At 36.6% G+C, this 23,864-nt stretch overlaps 1 protein-coding gene across 1 annotated transcript in view; it reads left to right on the top strand.

Moving 5' to 3' along the window:
- Positions 1 to 888: 888 nt before the first annotated feature.
- KaiR1D (Kainate-type ionotropic glutamate receptor subunit 1D) overlaps positions 889 to 23,864 on the top strand; it is a 58,170-nt gene continuing 35,194 nt past the window's right edge. The window contains exons 1-2 of the mRNA XM_073959334.1: positions 889 to 1,191; positions 1,699 to 1,854. Of these exons, the coding sequence (XP_073815435.1) occupies positions 1,092 to 1,191; positions 1,699 to 1,854 (256 nt within the window). The 5' untranslated portion in view covers positions 889 to 1,091. The remainder of the gene's footprint in view (positions 1,192 to 1,698; positions 1,855 to 23,864) is intronic.

Below are 23,864 nucleotides of genomic sequence, written 5' to 3'. Positions count from 1 at the left end.
AACAGTGGAAGAAGGTTTGTTTTGTTTTGCAAACACTTTCGTCGGGGTTGTGTGAGGTTGCCAAAGAAAATTTTGTCATTGAAGTTTTTTCTTTGTTCACCTTTATACTTCGAGCTGACGATTGATGTTTGGGTATAAAAAGTTTTTTGTTGAAGAAGTTATTGAAAAATAACTTCGGTGGTGAATATCCACAAACAAGAAATAAGGGAACTAATGACGATCGAAACTAGTCTTCCCTGCCTTAACCCTTGGCGAACAATGCCAAACCTTCTCCACTAACAAATTAGTTGTTTTAAATATTAAAACAACAACAATGGGATTAAGCCAGACTATTTTGAAAAATCACAATAAAAACGCCACCAATGTTCTATTTTTCTGGATAGACTATTAGGTGGCTTCAATTTATTTTATTTAGATTTTATTATAGCATTTGAAAAAAAATGTTCTTCTCTGCGATGTAGAAGGCACAGGTGCAGGTGCAGGATCATGTAATGTGCTAAGTAACAAAATATATAGCAGAAATGTATTATTTATTATTTGTAGAAACTGATAAGATTGATAGACAAAACGCTCTCTATTTAATTTGTGCTTAATTGTTTTTGGTTTGAAATATACTATTTAGCGATAAGAAAAAATATGCGACATTTAAATTGTGCATGTTTAAATGAATCGTAAAAATTCCATTCATTAGTAATTTAAATTTTATTTTACTTAAGACACGCACCCATTTCTCCTAAGTAAATCCTGAAACCAAAAAGTCGTTAAAGCTTGTTTTTGTGTGAAGCAACAGCATCCCTAATGCGCAGGCCTCTCCATCTGTCAAATATTTGCAAAAATGTTTATAAACGATGCTGAGGAATAATAACAAATGCCAGCATTGATATTAGCAGGCACTCAGTGCCGCTCAGCTTTAGTACATCAACAGCTTTCGGAGGTATCGCAACATTCTCAAATATAAACTACGGAAATATGCAAATATTATAAAGGCACAACCAACAGCAGCCGAAGATTTTTATATCTTCTGCAGAAAAAAAAATCTAATAAATTTCTAACGCAAATCCCATCGAAATATTCATCAAAAAGTTGTGAAAATGTTCGGTATTACAGTGAAATCGTTAATTACTATAACGGGCGTGATTTTTATCGGTTCGATTTCCTATTCTAACGCTTTACCGGATGTAATAAAAATTGGTAAGGAAAAAATTCGGTGACATTTCCTCACAGTCCATCCATAACGTTAGGATGTATCTGCTTAAAGAATTTTCAGTTTATCTACTCTCTTGAATGATTGTTGGTGGTGGTGGTGGCGGTGGTAGTTGCAGTAATGAAGTGTTGATACTACACCAAACATTTGTATGTGTGCGTGCGTGAGAGTTGATGTGTGTTATGTGAATGATGTAGCTTTGTTTACGTTTTTGAAGTACTAAAAGCCCATACGAGGGCGAAAATAAGGATAACAACAAAGGAGCGTTGTAAACAAATCGTATTTCCAAATGAAAACGTGCGAGATGGTGTTTTGTAGTTCATCCTTTTCATCCCATTTGCTTCGAGTGTTCTTGGCGGTGCTTTACTTTATGTTTGGACTCTCTTTTGTTTTGTTTACATTTTGATAATTGTAAAATGTTCTTATTGTTTGTTTGTGTTGTGCATACTTTTAAATTTGTTGTTTATTGTTTCCTTTTTTGTTTTTATTTTAAGGTGGTTTATTCCATCCTTCCGATGACAATCAGGAACTGGCATTTCGCCAAGCTGTGGATCGCATCAATGCAGACCGTTTGATTTTGCCACGCTCAAAATTGGTGGCGCAAATCGAACGTATATCACCATTTGACAGCTTTCATGCCGGCAAAAGAGGTAAGTCATGAAGCGAATGAAAACATGTTTGTAGGTTAAACATAAAAAAATGAGATATAAGAAACATTTGAGAAAAAAAAAACACTATTGACGACTTAATCGAACATGCATAACGACACACTTCTGAGGGTCTCATGGGAAATTATTTCGCAGGTTATATGGAGACATATACATAAATATATCAAATCTAGCAGTATCGTTACATAAATGTCGCCTAACGTTGGTTTCTAGGAACAGATTCTTTCTTAATATATAGTTCAGAATTTGTTGGAAGGAAATTACAATCAATTGAATTGAAAATGTGTTTAAATCATTTAAATCGGGGGTAATGTTATATAGGATAATAAGCGTAGGGGGACTTACATACCTTGGTGGCCCGATCCAAGCCCGACCGAAGAATAGATTTCTTCTATCTATCACGATTTTATATAGACCTATAAGCCAAACTCAGAAAATATATCCATTCCATTCGTGGTTCGTACAACGTCGATATTCACCGTTAACGCATATTGGCCAGCGGATCTTTCGAAGAATTTTTCTCTCAAATACACCAAGCACTACCGTATCCGCTGGCGCAAGTATCCAGGCTTTGGAATTATACATTAGCACGGGTAGTATCAGTGTTTTGTATGCTCTTATTTTTTTAACGAGATACAGCATTGTTTTAAAACTGCTTACTGTAGCATCTAAAGCCAGTACTATTCTTCTTATTTCACAACTGATGTTGTTTTTGTATTTATGGCAGTGCGGAGGTAGACAATGTTTTTAACTACCTCAAAAATATATAAACCAACTTCCACAGTTGGACATAGTTCTATGGACGCATTTCGCGTCGGTACCATCAGCTTGGTCTTTTCGCCGTTTACTGTCCTCCAACCTGCTTAAAGGTATCAGTAACTTCTTTTACTGGTCTACCCATGATGTCAATATCGTCCGCATAAACAAGTGACACGTGACTATTGTTGCATATTGTGCCATTTCTTATAAAGTTAGCATCTCGTATAATCTTTTCCAGCAGGATGTGGAAGAGATCACACGAAAGGCTGTCTCCTTGTCGGAAAACTCTTTTGGTACTGAACTGTTCGAAGAGGTCTTTTCCTATTTTAACTGAGGACCGCGTACCAGTTAGAGACGTCTTGCAAAGTCGAATGAGCTTTGAGGAGATACCAAATTCAGACATGGCGTGTAATAATTTGGAACGTAAGGGCCATCGGAGGCTGCTCCATAATCGACAAAAATATCGTGAAAACTTAACAAAAAAAACCTAAAATGTGACCTGAACTTCTATATCTCAAAAATGGTAAACCCTAGGAACCAATCGTAACGGTCAATCCTCTGGAGAATTTTCACAACTACAAAATTTTCTTTAGCCCCTCTCGATAGGGCTGTCGGAGGCTGCTCCATAATCGACAAAAATATCGTGAAAACCTAACAAAAATAACCTAAAATGTGACCTGAACTTCTATATCTCAAAAATGGAAAACCCTAGAAACAAATCATAACGGTGAATCCTCTGGAGAATTTTCACAACTACAAAATTTTCTCTAGCCCCTCTCGATAGGACTTGCGGTTTCCAAGCAAAATTGCGAAAACCTAAAATAAACCTAAAAATGTGAAGTTTGACCGAGATTTATTTAAAAAAACCCTCCAGCGATTTTTTCTTGTTTTTAGAACACTGCTGTTTCAGAATCCGCGAAAACTTCCCTGGTGTAAGCGGTTTTCATTCAAAGTTAGTTAAGGTGCATCCTGCATGACACTATTTTATAAGGGGCCATACAGTCAGTACATTGTCCCGATTTGAACTTCTATATTTCAAAAATGGTAAAACCTACGAAAATACAATTGAGATCAATCTTGTAGAGAATTTTCACTGCTACAACATTTTCTTTAATCCAATTTCTATAGGTCTTTGACAGCGATTTATTTGAAAATCCCTCCGGCGGTTTTTTCGTTTTTTTATTTTTCTCATCTATGAACATTGTAGTTTCAGAAACCGCAAAAAACTTTCCAGGTGTAAGCACCTTTCATTTAAATTTAGTTAAGGCGCACAGTGTATTCCTAAGCCGGCTTGCTCTTTCCATATCCTGAGCATACTATCAGTATCAGTTACCAAATACACTTATTGGTCCCTTCAGGAGGATGTGCCTGTACTAAATCCATCAATTTAATGATTCACTCTCTGGTAGAATTTTCGGACTTCATTCTGGCTACTGTACTTTTCGATTTTTTCATACTCTCTCTTTCTTTTCCATTTCTCTATTTTTCCCTGTGGAAAAGACATTTCTCCTCTCTCCTTTCCGATACCTCTCTCGTACGTTACGCGTTGCTACTGATTGTAAAATAGCCCTATGGTGGTTTTCCCGCTACTTGTTGTGATTTTTGACGTACAAAAACCACTGTTTTAGCAGTGATTTCAGCTGTTTTGAGATAAAAATACAGAACTATGGTACGTATGTGGAATATAGCGATTTTTTAACCCAGAACCCCTGCTTATATGTCCCATTTTCACGTTGGTAGCAACACGACATTCTTGGTCATACCCAGGGTTTCTTGGTGGAGGTCTCTGCTATCCAAGTATGGATTTTGCGGCTGTTTGCATTTAGTGGGCAATACTTTGTCACTGTGGTGATATGTTATGGGGACGAGGAGTGCTTTAAATGCTTTTGAACCAGTGATTGCAGCTTACCGATGTCCAACTTACTTGTTGGTACGTACCTTTGCCGCAACAAGGTGGTGGTCCGAGTCTATGTTTGCATCTCGGAAAGATTTTAGATCCAACGCGCTCGATGAATGTCTTCCATCTATCACAACGTGGTCAACTTAATTTTTGTTCTTTAATCTGAAGACAGTCAGGTGCCCTTATGAATATTGAGATGCTAAAATCTGGTACTGCGAACTACCATGTTTTTGCAGCTGCGAAGTCTATCAGCCTCATTCCATTGTCAGATGTTTCACTATGGAGACTGAATTTGTGTGGAAGCTATAATACAGTACATCACCTTATGGTGTTGTTTTGACGGCTTTGCGTAAACTGCACCTTCTCTATAAAGAGTGCGATCATTTCATGTGCAGATTCGCATATCATGGCCCTTTAAAGACGTTTTTTATAATATGTTGCTTGTTGCAGGGATGGACTTCCAGCCCAACGACCAAACCAAGCTTTTGCATTCTATGAGTGAACGCCAGGCACGGGTGTTACTCCCCAGGTGACACCACGTGGACATCGGTATTCACTCGAATAGAAAGAGAGATCAAGATAAGTCCTGAGCTTTGCCATGTTAAAGCCGGTCAGGCCACTGCCTGGTATCTTTCATCCCCTAAATAACCCAGACTAAGGAAAGTGCGTTTGTATATTTATTGAATGTATGGATTGAATATCCGATTTTGCTAAAACTTCGCAACATCATAAAATTCTTCCAAAATTACATCTATATCGGACAGTACGTTCGGGCTGATTGGCACAATAACTGTCCAAAGGAATTACTCAAACAATAAGGTCCACTTCAAGAATGGACTATGTCGGTTCATTCCATCGGGTACCTCCTCCTCATATGTTCAACAATGTTGCGGTTTAATTCAAATGAAATGTATTAGCAAAATATTGACGTTCCGAAAAAAGTCAACATTATGAAGATAAATATCCCAGTTTATTGAACAACTTGGTTGATAAAACAATGGGCTCCTGTAACGTTATTACTTTTCAGCCGACTTATTTCTGCCTTTACTTCAGCATGGGTAAACTGTATATATGGTAAATTTCAAATTTCCTTTTCAATACCATTGAAAAAATTAATTTTTTTCCGAGCACATCCGCGATTTGTGATACTTAGGTTAAGAAAGAAATTGTGGTTTCAAATATGTTCGCGTTCACAAAATTGGATGCTGCACCCAAAAGTTATAGGGGATTCTGTTCCCTTGCAGATGTTACTGTTAAGATGTGTCTTTTCAACATTCCATCCATTCCATGGCGTTGATATTATTTTCTTCCATATTCCATATTAATCTGCCCATTTGAGCTGAAGATATATCACCTCAGGCGACGAAAAAGTCAATGTGGTAGACCGGTGTCCAGTGGAGTATATATGATCTGTACCAGCTCTACATGGAATGCAGTATATATAAACCATATCATGTAACACAAGTAACAAATCGTTAAGTTCGGCCCTCCACTATAAACTATTCTGAACTATAATGAAATAATTAGTTTTCTTTCGTGCCCACAATTTTGATGGATAAGTCATGTTATAGGTACTTTGATCAACAAATGTAGCTAAACTCCTCAAAACACTTAAAATCTGAAGGTACCGTCATATGGCGGCCATATAAAAACATGAACCTATGTTGTTTTGGTGGATATGTTTTGTTATCACTGCACATAGGTTTCAATCAGGACATTTTTGGCCAAAACCCTATTTGTGAAGTTTCGAAATTTTTAATTTTTTTTTTGCACAGAATAATAAAAAACACATCAAGTGATCTGAAAATAATTAGTTTTTGTAAATAACGTTAGTATTCGTTGATTGGCGCAGTACCAAAGTTGACACTTTTTTATGTAAAAATAAAACAGACTTTGTGCTGTAAAATATACAATTTTTGTTGTATTGCGTCGCTGCATAAATATACAGAAGTGAGACCAAAGTTATTATGAATCGGGAAGCTGTTAATGAATACTTTCATAACATTTACAAAAAGAACGATGAAATTTGTAAAATTAGCGTAATAAAATCAATGTTTTTATATATATTAAAAATTATGTTTTACAAATACTTTTTAAATATTCTTAAACTTTTAAAAAAATGTCCAAGTTTGTCCACCTCCAAATTGATTTCGGAAGATAGCTGGGGGACTGAACTAATAAATTGAGAAATAAATTCTTGCTCAAATTTGCCACAGTTAAAATAAAGTGGATTTTTCTATTTTAAGATCGGAGAATTTTTTGTAAATACCTGTTGTGATTGTACGTAGTATCCAATTGAAATAGAACGGTAAAACCTACATCTATCAACCGATTTTCCTTAAAATTCATATTTAAGGGTTTCAGAGTGTAGAAAACAAGTATGTATAATTTTTTTGAAAATAGGTCCATTTTTTGTCATTGCCCCCACATAAAAATACCGTCCGATTTTAGATATTTTTTGGATTTTGGCGACACTTTATGACCGATTCGGCTGAAATTTGGTATTTTGACCTCTTGGAAGATATGAATCCTTCGTACCAAAAATTATTAACATAGGTCAATGTTTTGGTTTTGACCCCACATAACGGGACACCCTGTTCAACAAATTTTGACAGTTTTTGGTCATTTTGGTCGATAAAACGTAAGAATTGCTGTTTGTACACATTTATTATAAATAATAATTAACTTCAATACTAAATGGACCTTGAAATAGTTTTGGCCAGAAAATTTGGATTTGGGACCATTGTGGACTGGGAACCTAATCTGTCAAGTGGGATTCGAATATTATTATTGCTAAACCATTTCAAAATCGAAAAATTTAGCACCGCGAAATTCGTAGACCTCCATGTGGTACACCAATATTTAAATCTCGACGACATAAAGCGATTTTGAGATGTATGTCCGTCCATTAAAATTTGTAATCAAACTACAGACCGCAATTATGGACCAATCTTTACGAAATGTTGTATGGAGGTCGGGTTCAGGCCAGAATCGACTCCTGTTGTTTTTGGCGATTATCGTGAAATATTTTGGGGGTATAATGGACCAAAACACAAAATTTTTATCCAATTTTATAGCGGTTCTGTAGGTCGCAATGGTGGTCTGATTGGCGAGAAATTTTATGTAAGGTTTGGGTTTACGATTTTATGTTTATGTTTTCACGATTTTGCTTGGAAAAACAAGTCCTATGAAAATGGGACTAAAATAAATGTTGTTGCAGTGAAAATTTTCTACAATGTTTTTTTATTCCCATTTCGATAGGACTTGCCGTTTCCAAGCAAAATCCTAAAAACCTAAAAAAAGTTTAAAAATGTGAACTTTGACCACGATTACGGCCTAAGTCACGTTTGGCGACGTTAAGTTATTTCAATCGACAGTGTGTAGAGCACCCCTAGGGTGACAAGGCGAAAAGAAGAGTAATATGTCGCATCAGATCTCTTCCTGCCGAGGATGAACCGCAACAATTTACAATGGATGATGTAGCAAATGTCATCAGCAGAACTAAATTATCCAAAGCGTTGGGCCCTGATGGAATCTCCATGGTAATGCTGAAACAGCCGGATGAGCCGGGAGTCGAGTATCTCATTAAAGTTTTCAACCTGTCGCCAGCTAGCAGCATCGTTCCCGAAGTCTGGAAATAGGCAGGGTTGTCCCTCTACTGACGCCAGGCTAGGATGCCAACAAAGGTGAATCATACAGACCGATTTCGCTTTTGTCGCCCGTAGCTATTGAGGCATCTACCCAGTTGCCTATCATCGGCATGGGTTCTGTAAGCAGCACATTGCGACATAAGCGCTGCACGCAATCTCCACACATATTAGTCGAGGACTGAACCAAAAAAGGCGCGATGGAACAGTGATGGTGGCGATCGACTTATCGAAAGCTTTTGATACTGTCAAGCACTGTAATTCAGGAACAAAAAGTCTAAGCCGCGCAGGGTGAAACAGGGAGTTCCCCGGGGTGGGGTGATATCTTCGGAATTGCTTAACTACTACCTCTCTTGTATTTCACCCACTCCAGACGGCAATATGATCGTAACATATGCAGCTGATTGTACAATCTTGGCTCCGCACAGAGGACGAAATCATTGATCTAGCGGCGCGAAAGTCAAAAATTCAAAGTATAAAATTGCGAAATGTAAGATTTTGTTTTTACTTTTTTGTTGTAAATATTCACTCAGTTATTCAGTGTCAAGTGCAAGAAATTTTGACGGATCAGATTTTAATAAAATTGTTGCTAAAAACCTGATCTCATATTTGTTTAATTGTTAAATAAATTCGTAATAAAACTAAACAAAGTTTATTTTTTATTTATAGGGGAGGGTTTAAGTTAAATTAAAATAAAATGTTTGGGGCCTGAAGTTACATAGTTATAAAGCAATAAATTTTCAAAAATTATTATTTTTTTGTATGTTTTTAGTGCAATATACTTTTGTTGGATGGAGCGTAACTACAAAGGTCCACCGAGGTTCGGTCCAGTTATTTTTTTAATAATTAAATTGGACTCCCTAGATTCCGAATAACAACTTTAGCTGCAAATAGCTGCAAATCTTGCTGATAAATGGTCTTGAAAAATAGCTTAAATCCTCAAAATACCCAAAATCTGTCGGTACGGTTATATGGGGGCTATATCAAAATGTAGACCTATGTTCGCAATTTTTGGTAGAGAATTTTTGTGTCCACTGGGAACCCCAAATACCAAATTAAACCTAATTTGGTCGGAAAATGTAGCTTTAAATCCCCAAACTACTGAAAGTCGGTAGGTACCTTAAAAGGGGCCTTTACCCAAACGTGGACCTATGTCCATAATTTTTGGTGGAAAGGTTTAGTGATCACTAGGAACCCTATGTACCAAATTACAACTAATTTGGAAGGAAAAGGTGGCTTAAATCCGCAAAATATCGAATATCAGGAGGTACCGTTATATGGGGGCTATACCAAAATATTTGCCTATGTTGTTCATATTTAGTCCATAATTACCCACAGACACAGATTGAGTTTGTGCAAAATTTCAGAAAGATATCTTCACTCGTTTCCAGATTATTAATTTCGCGCCGCTAGATCAGTGGTTTCGACCACTGTGCGCCGGGTACCTTCGCTGATGTCATTTGTGATAGGCTGAACTCCTATACCACCTTTTTCAAAGCGAAGAATATGCAAATATGCGCCACTAAATCTATGGCCGCTCTGTTCAGTACATGGACTGCACTTGGTAGTAGAATTCCGGCCGCCAACTACCCCAGGATTCGACAGCATGTTCACGACGTCCGCGCATTCCACGGCTATCTGCGACAAGCTGAGATGTAGGAACAAGATCCTCAATTCTCTACCCGGCAACACTTAGGGTGCAGATAAAGCATACGTGTTGACCACATGCAACGCGATAGGTCGGTCTGTGGTAAGCTATGAGGCACAAGTGTGGTTCGCGAATATAAGAGCAACGCAATGGAACAATATTCAAAGCTACCAGAATGCCGCCAAGAGAACTTTCCTCATCCCCATCTATCGCAGCTGAGGAGTGTCAGTTGCCACGACAAATCAGAGTAGTTTTGCAAGGATCAATTACACCGTGCAAAACATATGCTCAGCATGCGGCACTGGTCCTCACGACACACTGAACCTTTTCTACTGCCCTGTCAAACCTACTCAAAACTTTGTGGCTACAACCCATCAAACAGCCACATTTCTACAGCTGCAGATAGACCCAGAGCCAGATTAAGCAGAAAATCGAACTTACAAACATACATATAATAACACTGTGTGTCATTTTCGAGTCATGGTTTATTAACCACATTCTGATACCACAGCGTCAGAGAAGACCAAAAACAAGAAGACACGTGTCCCGGCGTGTTTTCCTATCACTTCACCTTTCGCGGTTATGGGCCCCCAAAGACCCGAGGGATCATTTGATCAGGCAAATATCTTCTAAACCACTAAGAATTTGGGTTCACTCGTGGAAGAAAAGTTTTAGCTCTCGTTCTAGAGAATAATAGTCGCGAATTCATAAAATCCATTCAACCTCATCTTCAAGGTCAAAATCGTCAAGGTCAAATTTCTATAATAATTTTTTCTCGGATTTTAATCTGCAGATATCAAACCGATCAAAATGGAAGCAAACAACCAACTAAGATCTCAATAAACAACTTTCTAGAAAATATAAACTCTGTAAAAACGGCTCTTAATGGCCAAAATACCAAAACAAATCCGATGTTTATCTTCGGTTTCCGCTCCATAGATACTAAACCGTTCAAAACTAAAAAACAAAATCAAGAAAAAAGCGTTAAGTTCGGCCGGGCCGATCTTTTCATACCCTCCACCATAAAATATTCTGAACTAAAATGGAATAATTAGTTTTCATTCCTGTCCCCAACTTTAAGTGGGTACGTTAAAATGTCAGATAATGTACATAAAATGTTTGATTCGGTAGGCCCTTTTTATGGTGCCTATATCTAACTATGTATGTTGACAATTTTTGGTGGGCTAAAAATTGGGAGGTACCGTTATATAGGGATTATAATAAAACATGGACCTATGTTGACAGTTTTTGATGGGAACCTTTAATGTCGGTTAAAAATTGTAGCTAGAATCCTCAAAATACCGAAAATCGGTACATAACGTGGGAACTTCAAATGTCATTAACAGCTAGTTCGGAGGTATGTGGGCTATACGAAAATATGAATTTAAATGAACAATTTTTGTTGGCTTTTAAATTTCAAATTACAGAAAGTTCGTCCAAAAAATAAAGCTAAGATACGGAAAATCGGGAGGTTTGTTTCGGGGCTATACCAAAACATGGACCTACGTTCGGTTAAACATTTTAATTAAAATCCTCAAAGTAGCGAAAATCGGGAAGTATCGTTATATTGGGGCTATGTTGAATATTGTTGATGCAGATGTGTGGTGACCACTACAACCTTCAAATATCAAATTACAGTTAGTTCGGTTAAAAATTTTAGCTAAAATTGCCAATAACTGAAAATTGGGAGGTACCGTTATATGGGAGCTATGTATATCCGAACATGGACCTATATTGACAATTTTTATGGAGAGGTGGTGTGACCACTAAGAACTTCAAATGTCAAATTACTGCTAGTTCGGTTTAATATTGTAGTTAAAATAATCAAATTACTGAAAATCGGGAGGTACTTTTATATGGGAGCTTTATCAATACATCGACCTTTCTTGACAAGGTGTGGTGACCACTAAGAATTTCAAATGTAAAATGTTCAAGTTACAGATAATCCGGTTAAAACTTGTAGGTAAAAATCTCAAAATACCGAAAATCAGGAGGTACCGTTATATGGGGCTATACCAAAACATGTACCTATGTTCATAATTTTTTCGAATATAAGTTTTTTGGTCACTAAGAGCCCAAATATCAAATTATAGCTAATTCGGTCTAGAAATGCGACTTAAATCGTCAAAATACCTGAAATCGGGCGGTAACATTATATGGGGGCTATTCCAAAACATTGATCTATGTCCACTAGTTTTGTTATATAAGTTAATTGACACTTAAGAACCCTAAATGTCAATTTATAGCTAAATCGGTCTGAAAATGTAGCTGAAAACGTCAAAATACCGTAAATCTGGGCTACCGTTATATGGGGGCTATACCAAAACGTGGACCTATGTCCACAACTTTTGTTATATAAGTTTATTGACACTTAATAACCCTAAATGTCAAATTATAGTTAAATCGGTCTGAAAATGTAGCCAAAAAAGTCAAAATACCGTAAATCGGGGGGTACCGTTATATGGGGGCTATACCAAAACGTGGACCTATGTCCATAACTTTTGTTATATAAGTTTATTGACACTTAATAACCCTAAATGTCACATTATAGATAAATCGGTCTGAAAATTTAGCTAAAAACGTCAAAATACCGTAAATCGGGGGGTACCGTTATATGGGGACTATACCAAAACGTGGACCTATGTCCACAACTTTTGTTATATAACTTTATTGACACAAGAACCCTAAATGTCAAATTATAGCTACATCGGTCTGAAAATGTAGCTAAAAACGTCAAAATACAGTAAATCAGGGATACCGTTATATGGGGGCTATACCAAAACGTGGACCTATGTCCACAACTTTTGTTGTATAAGTTTATTGGCACATAAGAACCCTAAATGTCAAATTATAGCTAAATCGGTCTGAGAATGTAGCTAAAAACGACAAAATACCGTAAAGCGGGGGGGTACCGTTATATGGGGGCTATACCAAACCGTGGACGGATATAGCCCATCATCGAACTTGACCTGCCTGCAAACAAAATTTCAGCGTCCTATCTCCATTTTTGTAGATGCTAGAGTGATTACCACAGACGAACGGACGGACGGACGGGCATAGATCGACTCAGAATTTTACCCTGATCAAGAATATATATACTTTATAGGGTCGCAAATGAGTATTTCAATGCGTTACAAACGGAAAAACAAACTTAATATACCCTCCATACTATGGTGGAGGGTATAACAACAAAATAATGTAGCAAAGACATCCAAATTTCAGGAACATACGAAATGTTTATAAACGGTTCTTAAATGTAACAAGTAAAAAAGTATCAGTCGGCTTTGCCGACAGAGGTATACCCTCAGCCCGTTCAAGAGATATCGTACATAGCATTTTGGTGACATTTTTTTTAAATATTGGGGGGAAGTACCGGAAGTTGTGGACCGGTATTGCCTATCTCCGAACTGAAACTAAGTTTGGACAAAATATGAAAAAGGCCAAAATTTGGACCAAATCAGTTGAACAGTTCGTGCTCTCCAGCCACTACATATGGTGCCATAGGGGTTTTTATACCTTTCGGACTGTGTTCACAAGAAAAATGGATTTGCCCCTGAAAAAACTTCTACCGTCGTAATGGAGGCAGCGAATGCAAGTTGCTTCAACAAAAATTGAAGTGATTCGAGGATTGAACTTTTGTGGGGTAGGTACATGAAGGAGTGGACCGATATGGCTTATCTACGAACTTAAATTAAGTTTGGAAACAATATTACGAAGGCCAAATTTTGGCCGGAATCGGCATATCCGTTCGAGAATTATCTTGCGCTTCCACCCATAAACATGGTGTCATAGGGTTTGTTTTTCAACTTTCAGGCTATTTTTTAGGAAGTATGGACTTGCCCCTGAGGAAACTTGTACCTTCATATAGGGGACAGTGAATACAAGATATTACAACAAAAACCAAGGCGATTCGAGAGCAGGTCCTAAACTGAACTTTTCCGAAATTTTGTGTGGGAGGTACTCGAAGGAGTTTACCGATTGAGTCCATATTGGAACCTCATCTAAGTCTGGTAGAAATTTCTTAATGTGCAAAGTATGGACCAAATCGGATTATCCCTTCAAGAGTTATCGTACGCGCAAATTTTCCGAACATTTTCGAACTTTTGTGGGGGAGGTACCGGAAGGAGTGGACCGATATAATCCATCTTTGAACTTGAACTAAGTTTGGATAAAATATTACGAAAGCCAAATTTTGGACCGAATCGGCAGATCTGTTCGAGAGTTATCTTGCGCTCCAACCACTGCACACGGTGTCATAGGGTTTTGTGTAACTTTCAGGCTATTTTCTCAGGAAGTATGGACTTGCCCCTAATGAAACTTACAGCGTCGTATAGAGGAAAGCGAATACAACTTGCGTAAACAAAAATCAAAGCGATTCGAGACCAGGTCCTAAACTGAACTTTTCCGAAATTTTGTGTGGGAGGTACCCGAAGGAGTGGACCGATTGAGTCCATATTGGAAACTTATCTAAGTTTGATAGAAATTACACGATGTGCAAAGTATGGACCAAATCGATTATTCCCTACAAGAGTTATCGTGCGCACAAGTTTTGCGACAATTTTTGAACATTTGTGGGGGAGGTACCTGAAGGAGTGGACCTATATGTCCCATCTTCGAACTTAAATCGAATCTGGACAAAATATTTCGATACCCAAAATTTGAACCGAATCGATTGATCCGTTCGAGAGTTATCGTGCGCACCAGCCAGCCAGACAGACAGACAGACGGACAGACACACAGACGGACGGACATTGCTAGATCTACTCAAAATTGTCTGAAACGGATATCGTACAAACATACTTGGGGTCTAAAACCATTATTTCGATGAGGCACATTTTTGGTCGTATCAAAGTGTAAATACCCTCTTTAGCCTAAAGGCTGAGGGTATAAAAATATGTTTTAACAAGTAAAAAAGTATCAGTCGGCATTGCCGACAGAGATATACCCTCAGCCTGTGTATATTGAAACATTTTTTTTTTCCAAAAAACGCATGTATTTAGGGAGTTTTAAAATTTTTGGGCGTTTGAACTGACAAAAATGTTGATTAGGATTTAATATCAAAAGTTTTGCGGAGGAGATACTAAAAAGAATGGATCTCCAGCCACTACATATGGTACCATAGGGGTTTTTTAGAACTTCAGGGATGTTTGCTCAAGAAGTATGAACTTGCCCCTGAAACAACTTTTACCATCGCAATTGAGGCAGCAATGCAAGTTGCTTCAACAAAAATCAAAGTGATTCCAAAGCAGGTCTTAAAGTGAACATGTATCCGAAATTTTGAGTGGGAGGTACCGGATGGAGTGGACAAATATAGTCCATATTTGAACCTGATCTATATCTGGTAGATATATTAGGATGTGTAAAGTATGGACCAATTCGGCCACTCTCTTCAAGAGTTATCGTACGCACAATTTTTCCGAACATTTTTGAACTTTTGTGGGGGAGGTACCTGAAGGAGTGGACCGATATGGCTTATCTTCGAACTTAAACTATGTTTGGACAAAATATTACTAAGGCCAAACTTTGGACCGAATCGGCAGACCTGTTCGAGAGTTATTTTGCCCTCCAACCTCCTCACACGGTGTCATAGGGGTTTTTTGCAACTTTCAGGCTATTTTCTCAGGAAGTATGGACTTGCCCCTGATGAAACTTATACCGTCGTATGGAGGGCAGTGAATACAAGTTGCTAAAGCAAAAATCAAAGCGATTCGAGAGATGTTCCTAAACTGAACTTTTCCAAAATTTTGTGTGGGAGGTACCCGACGGAGTGGACCGATTGAGTCCATATTAAAACCTGATCTAAGTCTGGTACACGCTCCACGATGGGCAAAGTATGGACCAAATCGGTTACACCCTTCAAGAGTTATCGTGCGTACAAATTTTCCGAACATTTTCGAACTTTTGTGGGGGAGGTACCGGAAGGAGTGGACCGATATAGCTCATCTTCGAACTTAAACTAAGTTTGGACAAAATATTACGAAAGCCAAAATTTGAACCGAATCGGTTCATCCCTTCGAGAGTTATCGTGCGCTCCAGCCAGCCAGACAGACAGACAGACAGACGGACGGACATTGCTCAATCGACTCCAAATTGTCTGAAACACATTTCGTCCAAACATACTTGGGGTCTAAAACCATTATTTCGATGAGGCACATTTTGCCCGTATGAAAGTGTATATACCCTTCATAGCCTAAAGGCTGAGGGTATAAAAATAGCCAAAAACCGAACCGCCCAAAAATTAATGATACAGTCAACAAAAATACAAATAAACAACTTTTCTGCCACCAGTAAACCCAAATTCTTAGCGGGTTAGACGATATATGCCTGACAAAATGATCCCTTTTGACATCAAGGCCTCAGGTCTATGAGGGACCATCACCGCGAAAGTTGAAGTGATAGGTAAAAACGCCGGGACACGTGTCTTCTTATTTTTGGTCTTCTATCACGCTGTGGTGTCAAAATATGGTTAACAATTTTCGTGTCGCATAGTGTAATTATTAGGGTTATGACTTTTTGACATTTTTTCTCAAAAATGATTTCCTGTATCAGGGATGAATGAACTTTTGCCTAATAATCACTAAGTGGTAGTTTACACTATCTATCAATTTCATATGACACGAAATAAAAACATTCCATATCTACCCACGGAGGCAATGTGGAGACGTAGTTTTATTATATTTTTTTGTTGCACGAATGAGTAAATATAAGCCTACTAATGACTATAATAATGTTTATTTCATTCAAATATTGAAAAAGGTTATTCACAAACCACTTTGAAAAAAATTTAAATTTTTTGTTTTTTTGTTAAAAAATTATATCTTTAAAAAAAGCGTTTACGACATTTTTACGATTCTCAGAATTAAAGAAAATTAGTGACAAATAAATGTTATGTCAGTTTAATTATCTCATGTGACTCTAAAGTTTTTTTTCAATTGTATATCTGCTTACAGTGACTTCAAAAAATTGTCCATAATTTTGATAAATTCAAATTTTAAAATCATTTTGTGCGTGAGATTTTTTCACCGAATCACCTTATAATTATGATTTTATGTAATCTTATGGCAAAACTCATTAAAAAATTATATCTTTAAATAAAAGCGTTTACGACATTTTTACGATTCTCAGAATTGAAGAAAATTAGTGACATGTTATGTCAGTTTAATTATCTCATGTGACTCTAAAGTTTATTTTCAACTGTATATCTTTACACTGACTTCAAAAAATTGTCCATAATTTTGATAAATTCAAATTTTAAAATAATTTTGTTCGTGAGGTTTTTCACCGAATCACCTTATAATTATGATTTTATGTAATCTTGTGGCACGCTATGATACAGGGATATGAGGTTGTAAAAAAGTCATAACCCTAGTAATTATACTGTTACAACCAGGGTTTCGGAGTCGGAGTCTACGAGTAGGAGTCGAGCAATTTTGCTGGAGTCGGATTCTGAGTTGAAAAAATAACTCGACTCCGACTCTGGCAATTTTTTCTACATTATAGAAATATAACACTTAATTCGGCACACCAAATTTTTTCAAAAAACTATATTTATTTGAAAAGAAATCTATAAGAAAACATATAACCCAACGGTAGTTAGGGGACGATTCACACGATATTTACTATCCTTTGAAGTCTAGACTTTTTCAACTCTTTTGGTCCAATTGATTTTTTAATTTTTTGCAAGCAAAAGTAAAGTTCTATAACAATCGAGTTATGATTGTACATTTTACGTCTTCTATAAGTCCTGCAAGTCGTCTACTGGTCTTCTCACAAAGGTACACTTGGTTTTTCATCTTGTCTTTTGTGAGAAATTATCCTTGTCTCCTATTAAAGGACCTGTTGGACTCCGTCGAAAGACATTGTGGTCTCTTCGGATATCCTACTGATTACACTGTGACACCAAAAGGAAGTCAAGATCTAGTGGTGAAAAATTCCCTTTGGGAGTGAAAGCCAATATTGAGTATTGATTAGGCCCCAATAACACGTGTAAAAATGCTTTACAGCTTTGTTTGACGATATTGTTTCATCATTTCGAGATGATGTTTTAGATATGTTTTCAGATAAATAGAATGAGAAATCTTTTGTAGAATATTTTGCCCTTATAGCTCATTTCCTTCCAAGTCCGTTTTGTTCTTGAACTAAAAAAGAAAAACAAGATGGATTTTCTACATGAAAACTAGTAAGCAAAGGCCACAACCTCTAGGAATTAGCTATGTGCAACCACCTTGCACGCAGAATGTCCGGGTTCGATTCCCAGGATTGACCCCATCAAATTTTCAACGGTGACAAAATACCCCATAGTAATGTTGGCGATATTTCCTGAGTATTTCAGCCATTAAAAACTGCTCTACAAGTGGCAAATTAGGACATGCCTTTAGGATTCGGCGATAAAAACTAATTCACATATCAATGACCTAATATGAATGCATTGATATAAGAGAAGCCTCCCTCGTCCCTACTGGGATGTTTGTGGAACAATTATATAAATTATACATTTCTAAAAAATATGCCAAAATTGGAAAATTCAGATTGATTAGCATCTCCTTGTCTATAAATATCAGGTTCCTTTTTGGAACACCCCTAATCTATATATATAAAAGAGTAGTGAGGTGAGTGACTGACTGACTGATTGACTGACTGATTCATCAGCGCCCAGACGAAACCGCTGAAGCTAGAAAGTTGAAATTTTGGGTGTAGGTTGCTGATGGGGTGTAGGGGTGAGATAAGGCTGGGTTTTTGGAAATTCGACCTAGAAGTGTACGAAAAGTACTAAAAGGTACTAAATATGGTACCCTTTGTATTAGGCAAACGGTAAAAGCTAGAATTCTGAAATTTGGAATGAGGGTAACTGATGGAGAGCTAGAAAGATGTACCAAAGGGTTTTTGGGAATTCGAACTATAAGTGTACGAAAAGTACAAAAGGGTACTAAATTTAGTACAATTGAGATTTGGGTGAACAGATAGAGCCGGAATCCTGAAATTTGGAATGAAGGTCACTGATGAAGAGTAATGATGAAAGGTTTTTGGAAATTCGAACTATAACGGTGCGAAAAGTACTAAATGGTACTAAATTTAGTACAATTTGGATTTCGGTAAACGGATAGAGATGGAATCCTGAATTTTGATATGAGAGTCGCTGATTAAGAATAACGATGAAAGGTTTTTGGAAATTCGAACTATAAGGGTACGAAAAGTACTAAATGGTACTAAATTTAGTACAATTTGGACTTGGGTGAACGGATAGAGCTGGAATCCTGAAATTTGAAATGGAGTTACTAATGGATAGTAACAAAAAAGGTTTTTGGAAAATCTACCTATTAGTGTACGAAAAGTACTAAATGGTACTCAATTTAGTACTATTTGGATTTAGGTGAACGGATAGAGCTAGAATCTTGAAATTTGGAATGAGGGTCACTGATGGAGAGAAGCGATGAAAGGTTTTTGGAAATTCGAACTATAAGGGTACGAAAAGTACTAAATGGTACTAAATTTAGTACAATTTGGATTTCGGTGAACGGATTGAGCTGGAATCCTGAAATTTTGAATGAGGGCCACTGATGGAGATTAAAAAAAGTACTAAATGGTACTAAATTTAGTACAATTTGGATTTAAGTGAACGGATTGAGCTGGAATCCTGAAATTTGGAATGAGGGTTCACTGATGGAGATTAACAAAAGTACTAAATGGTACTAAATTTAGTAAAATTTGGATTCGGGTGAACGGATAGAGCTGGAATCCTGAACTTTTGAATGAGGGTCACTGGTGGAGAGCAACAAAGAAAAGTTTTTGGAAATTCGAACTGTATGTGCACGAAAAGTACTAAATTTAGTACAATTTGGATTTGGGTGAATGGACAGAGGTGGAATCCTGAAATTTGAAATGAGAGTCGCTGATGAAGAATAACGATGAAAGGTTTTTGGAAATTCGAACTATAAGGGTACGAAAAGTACTAAATAGTACTAAATTTAGTACAATTTGGATTTCGGTAAACGGATAGAGATGGAATCCTGAAATTTGAAATGAGAGTCGATGATTAAGAATAACGATTAAATGTTGGTATTTAAAATAGGTTTTAATACAACACAACAGAATTCATATATATTTTGTGCCCTTTCCGCATACGAAGTAGCGGGTATTTGCTAGTATAAATCTATATATATATAAAAGAGTAGTGAGGTGAGTGACTGACTGATTCATCAGCGCCCAGACGAAACCGCTGAAGCTAGAAAGTTGAAATTTTGTTTGTAGGTTGCTGTTGGTGTGTAGGGGTGAGATAAGGCTGGGTTTTTGGAAATTCGACCTAGAAGTGTACGAAAAGTACTAAAAGGTACTAAATATGGTACCCTTTGTATTAGGCAAACGGTAAAAGTTAGAATTCTGAAATTTGGAATGAGGGTCACTGATGGAGAGTTAGAAAGATGTACCAAAGGGTTTTTGGAAATTCGAACTACGAAAAGTACTAAATTTAGTACAATTTGGAATTGTGTGAACGGATAGAGCTGGAATCCTGAAATTTGAAATTAGGGTCAATTGTGGAGAGTAACAAAAAAAGGTTTTTGGAAATTCGAACTATAAGTGCACGAATAGTACTAAATGGTACTAAATTTAGTACAATTTGGATTTGGGTGAACGGATAGAGCTGGAATACAAGCATTTGGAATGAGGGTCACTGATGAAGAGTAACAATGACAAGTTTCTGGAAATTCGAACTGTACGGGCACGAAAAGTACTAAATGGTACTAAATTTAGTACAATTTTGATTTGGGTGAACGGTTTTTGTAAATTCGAACTATAAGGGTACGAAAAGTACTAAATGGTACTACATTTAGTACAATTTGGGGTGAACGAATAGAGCTGGAATCCTGAAATTTGTAATGAGGGTCACTGATGGAGAGCAACCAAGATAGGTTTTTAGAAATTCGAACTATAAGTGAACGAAAAGTACTAAATGGTACTAAATTTAGTACAATTTGGATTTGGGTGAACGTGGAGAATAACAAAGAAAGGTTTTTGGGAAATTCGAACTATAACTGCACGAAAAGTTCTAAATGGTACTAAATTTTGTACAATTTGGATGAACGGAGATGGAGAGTAACAAAGTAACTGATGGAGAGTAACAAAGAAAGGTTTTTAGAAATTCGATCTATAATTGCACGAAAGTACTAAATGGTACTAAATTAAGTACGGATAGGGCTGGAATCCTGAAATTTGGAATGAGAATCACTGATGAAGAGTAAAAATGAATGGAAAGTCATAAATGGTACTAAATTTAGTACAATTTGGGTTTGGGTGAGAGCTGGAATCCTGAAATTTGGAGTGAAGATCGCTGATGGAGAGTAAAAAAGAAAGGTTTTTGGAAATTCGAGTGATAGAGTGGAGGTAGGGAGGAGGTTTTGAAAATTCGTACTTATTTATACAAAAAGTACTAAATAGTACTATAATGGGTTTCAGGGGAACAGATAAAGCTGAAAAAGTGAATTGGGGTTAGGATATATGTTGAATATAAAGAAGGAATTTTTGAAACGTTTACCTCTGTGTAACATGTTGTTACCAAAATCATTTTGGTATTGTGGAAACGGTTAAGGTACTAAATTTGGTGTTGGGTGTAGGAACAAAGCTGGGATTATATAATTTGGAAATACGCTATTTGTACAAAAAATACGAAATGGAAAAATATTTGTTATGAAGATCACTCTAAAATTTGAGACAAAGTTCTGAGTTTGAAAAATTATTCAGTAAAATTTTTCCATTGATTTGATGTTAACGCCAAGGCGTTTATAAATAATGTACTGAAATTAAGTAGTCAAACGTGAAGTATTTTTTCAAAAAATGTTTTTTGTTCTGACTGCTTTGGTATGTAATTTGAAAACGTGGTCCAATGCGACAATTTTGTTAACTCGAAGTTATTTACCCCCTGATAATAAAAAAGCCTATGTAAATTGAAAGTTTTTATAACCTTTCAGGCCACAAATTCCGAATTTCCGTTGGAAAATTTGCAGAAGATCTTCAAAATACTCTAAATCTTCCAAATATCTCTTCTAATAAACGTGGATTGAAATGGACATTTTTTAAATTAAGCTTTTATATCCTCTGAGTATTCTAGGTCCAAATTTAAAGAAAATTGGACAGTATAGATTTGTTCTTCTTTTAAAATACACTAAGTCGAGAGGTACCGTTATATGGGGATATACGAAAACGTGGATTTTTATGGCCATTTTGAATGCCGAAAATTTAAGGGACCTATTCGGGTTCTGGGCGAAACCGCTAAAGCTAGAACCTTGTATTGTAAATGTGCGTGATTGTTGCTGTGAAGGGGTGAGATAAAGTTTAGTGTTTGGAAATTCGTACTGGAAGGGAATGCTGTGTTAGTGACGGGTTAAAACCAGGATTAAAATCTGAAATTTGCTATACGATACGTAATTTTGGAAAATCGAAATAAAGAAAATGGTAGTTGTGTAGGGATGCGATACGACCGATTTTTTTGTAAATTCTGACTACAAACGAAAAAAATATTGGTAATAAAAATAGGTCATAGTACAACAGAATCTGCAGTATTCACCATTCCCGTATTAAATATTGTTTATATATATGTTGTTCCCTTTCCGCATACGAAGTAGCGGGCATTTGCTAGTCTATATATAAAATTAAAATTTGTTTGTACGTTTGTTTGTTTGTGCCAATATAGACGCAAAATCTTACTAAAATTTTTAGGGTACATTGCTACATGGCCTGGAATGAAAATAGGCTATACAATTTTTTGAAATTTCGCGTTGATCTGGAGATACAGCATCAAAACCGGAGGTAACTCCAAAAAATTTAGATTTTGTATGAAAATATCGTTAGAACTATTACAGATACAATCTCCAAATTTTGTATGCGTGACGGAAATTGATGTAGAAAAAAAATTTACCAAATTATATTCAAATCGGTTCAGACTTGGATATAGCTCCCATACATATATATTTTCGGCCGACTTCCTTATTTTATGCACCAAATTTGTTCTAGAAATAAATGTTCCAAATTATATTGAGATTGGTTCAGATTTGGATATAGCTCCCATACACATATATTTTCGGCCGATTTCCTTATTTTATGCACTAAGCACGCTATATATGTCCAATTTCGCTGAAATTTGGAATGTGTTACAAAACTTGGTCTAGAAATAAATGTGCCAAATTATATCGAAATCGGTTCAGATTTGGATATAGCTCCCATATATATTTTCGGCCGATTTTCCGCATTGGATGCACCAAACACGCTATATATGTTCAATTTCGCTGAAATTTGGAGGGTCTGACGGAATTTGTTCTAGAAATAAAAGTGCTAAATTATATCGGTTCAGATTTGAATATAGCTCCCACATATATTTTCGGCCGATTTCCTGTATTTTATGTACCAAGCACGCTATATATGTCCAATTTCGCTGACATTTGGAATGTGCAACGGAATTTGGTCTAGGCATTAATGTGCCGAATTATATCGAAAACGGTTCAGATTTGGATATAGCTCCAATATATATTTTCGGCCGATTTTCCACATTTGATGCACCAAACACGCTATATATGTTCAATTTCGCTGAAATTTGGAGGGTCTGACGGAATTTGTTCTAGAAATAAAAGTGCTAAATTATATCGGTTCAGATTTGAATATAGCTCCCACATATATTTTCGGCCGATTTCCTGTATTTTATGTACCAAGCACGCTATATATGTCCAATTTTGCTGAAATTTGGAATGTGTTACAGAACTTGGTCTAGAAATAAATGTGCGAAATTATATCGAAATCGGTTCAGATTTCGATGTAGCTCCTGTATATATTTTCGGCCGATTTCCTGTATTTTATGCACCAAACTCGCTATTTATGTCCAATTTCGGTGAAAATTGGAATGCGTAACGGGATTTGGTCTAGACATAAATGTGCCAAATCATATCGAAATCGGTTCAGATTTGGATATTGCTCCTAACTATATTTTAGGCCGATTGTCTGCATTTGATGCTCTAAACACGTTATATGTGTCCAATGTCGCTGAAATTTGGGA

The sequence above is a fragment of the Musca autumnalis genome, unplaced genomic scaffold (assembly GCF_047663935.1).
Source record: "Musca autumnalis isolate F117 unplaced genomic scaffold, ASM4766393v1 scaffold_1, whole genome shotgun sequence".
Lineage (NCBI taxonomy): Eukaryota > Metazoa > Arthropoda > Insecta > Diptera > Muscidae > Musca > Musca autumnalis.
Note: the sequence above shows the minus strand (reverse complement) of the source record. Positions and strands in the feature narration are given on the sequence as shown.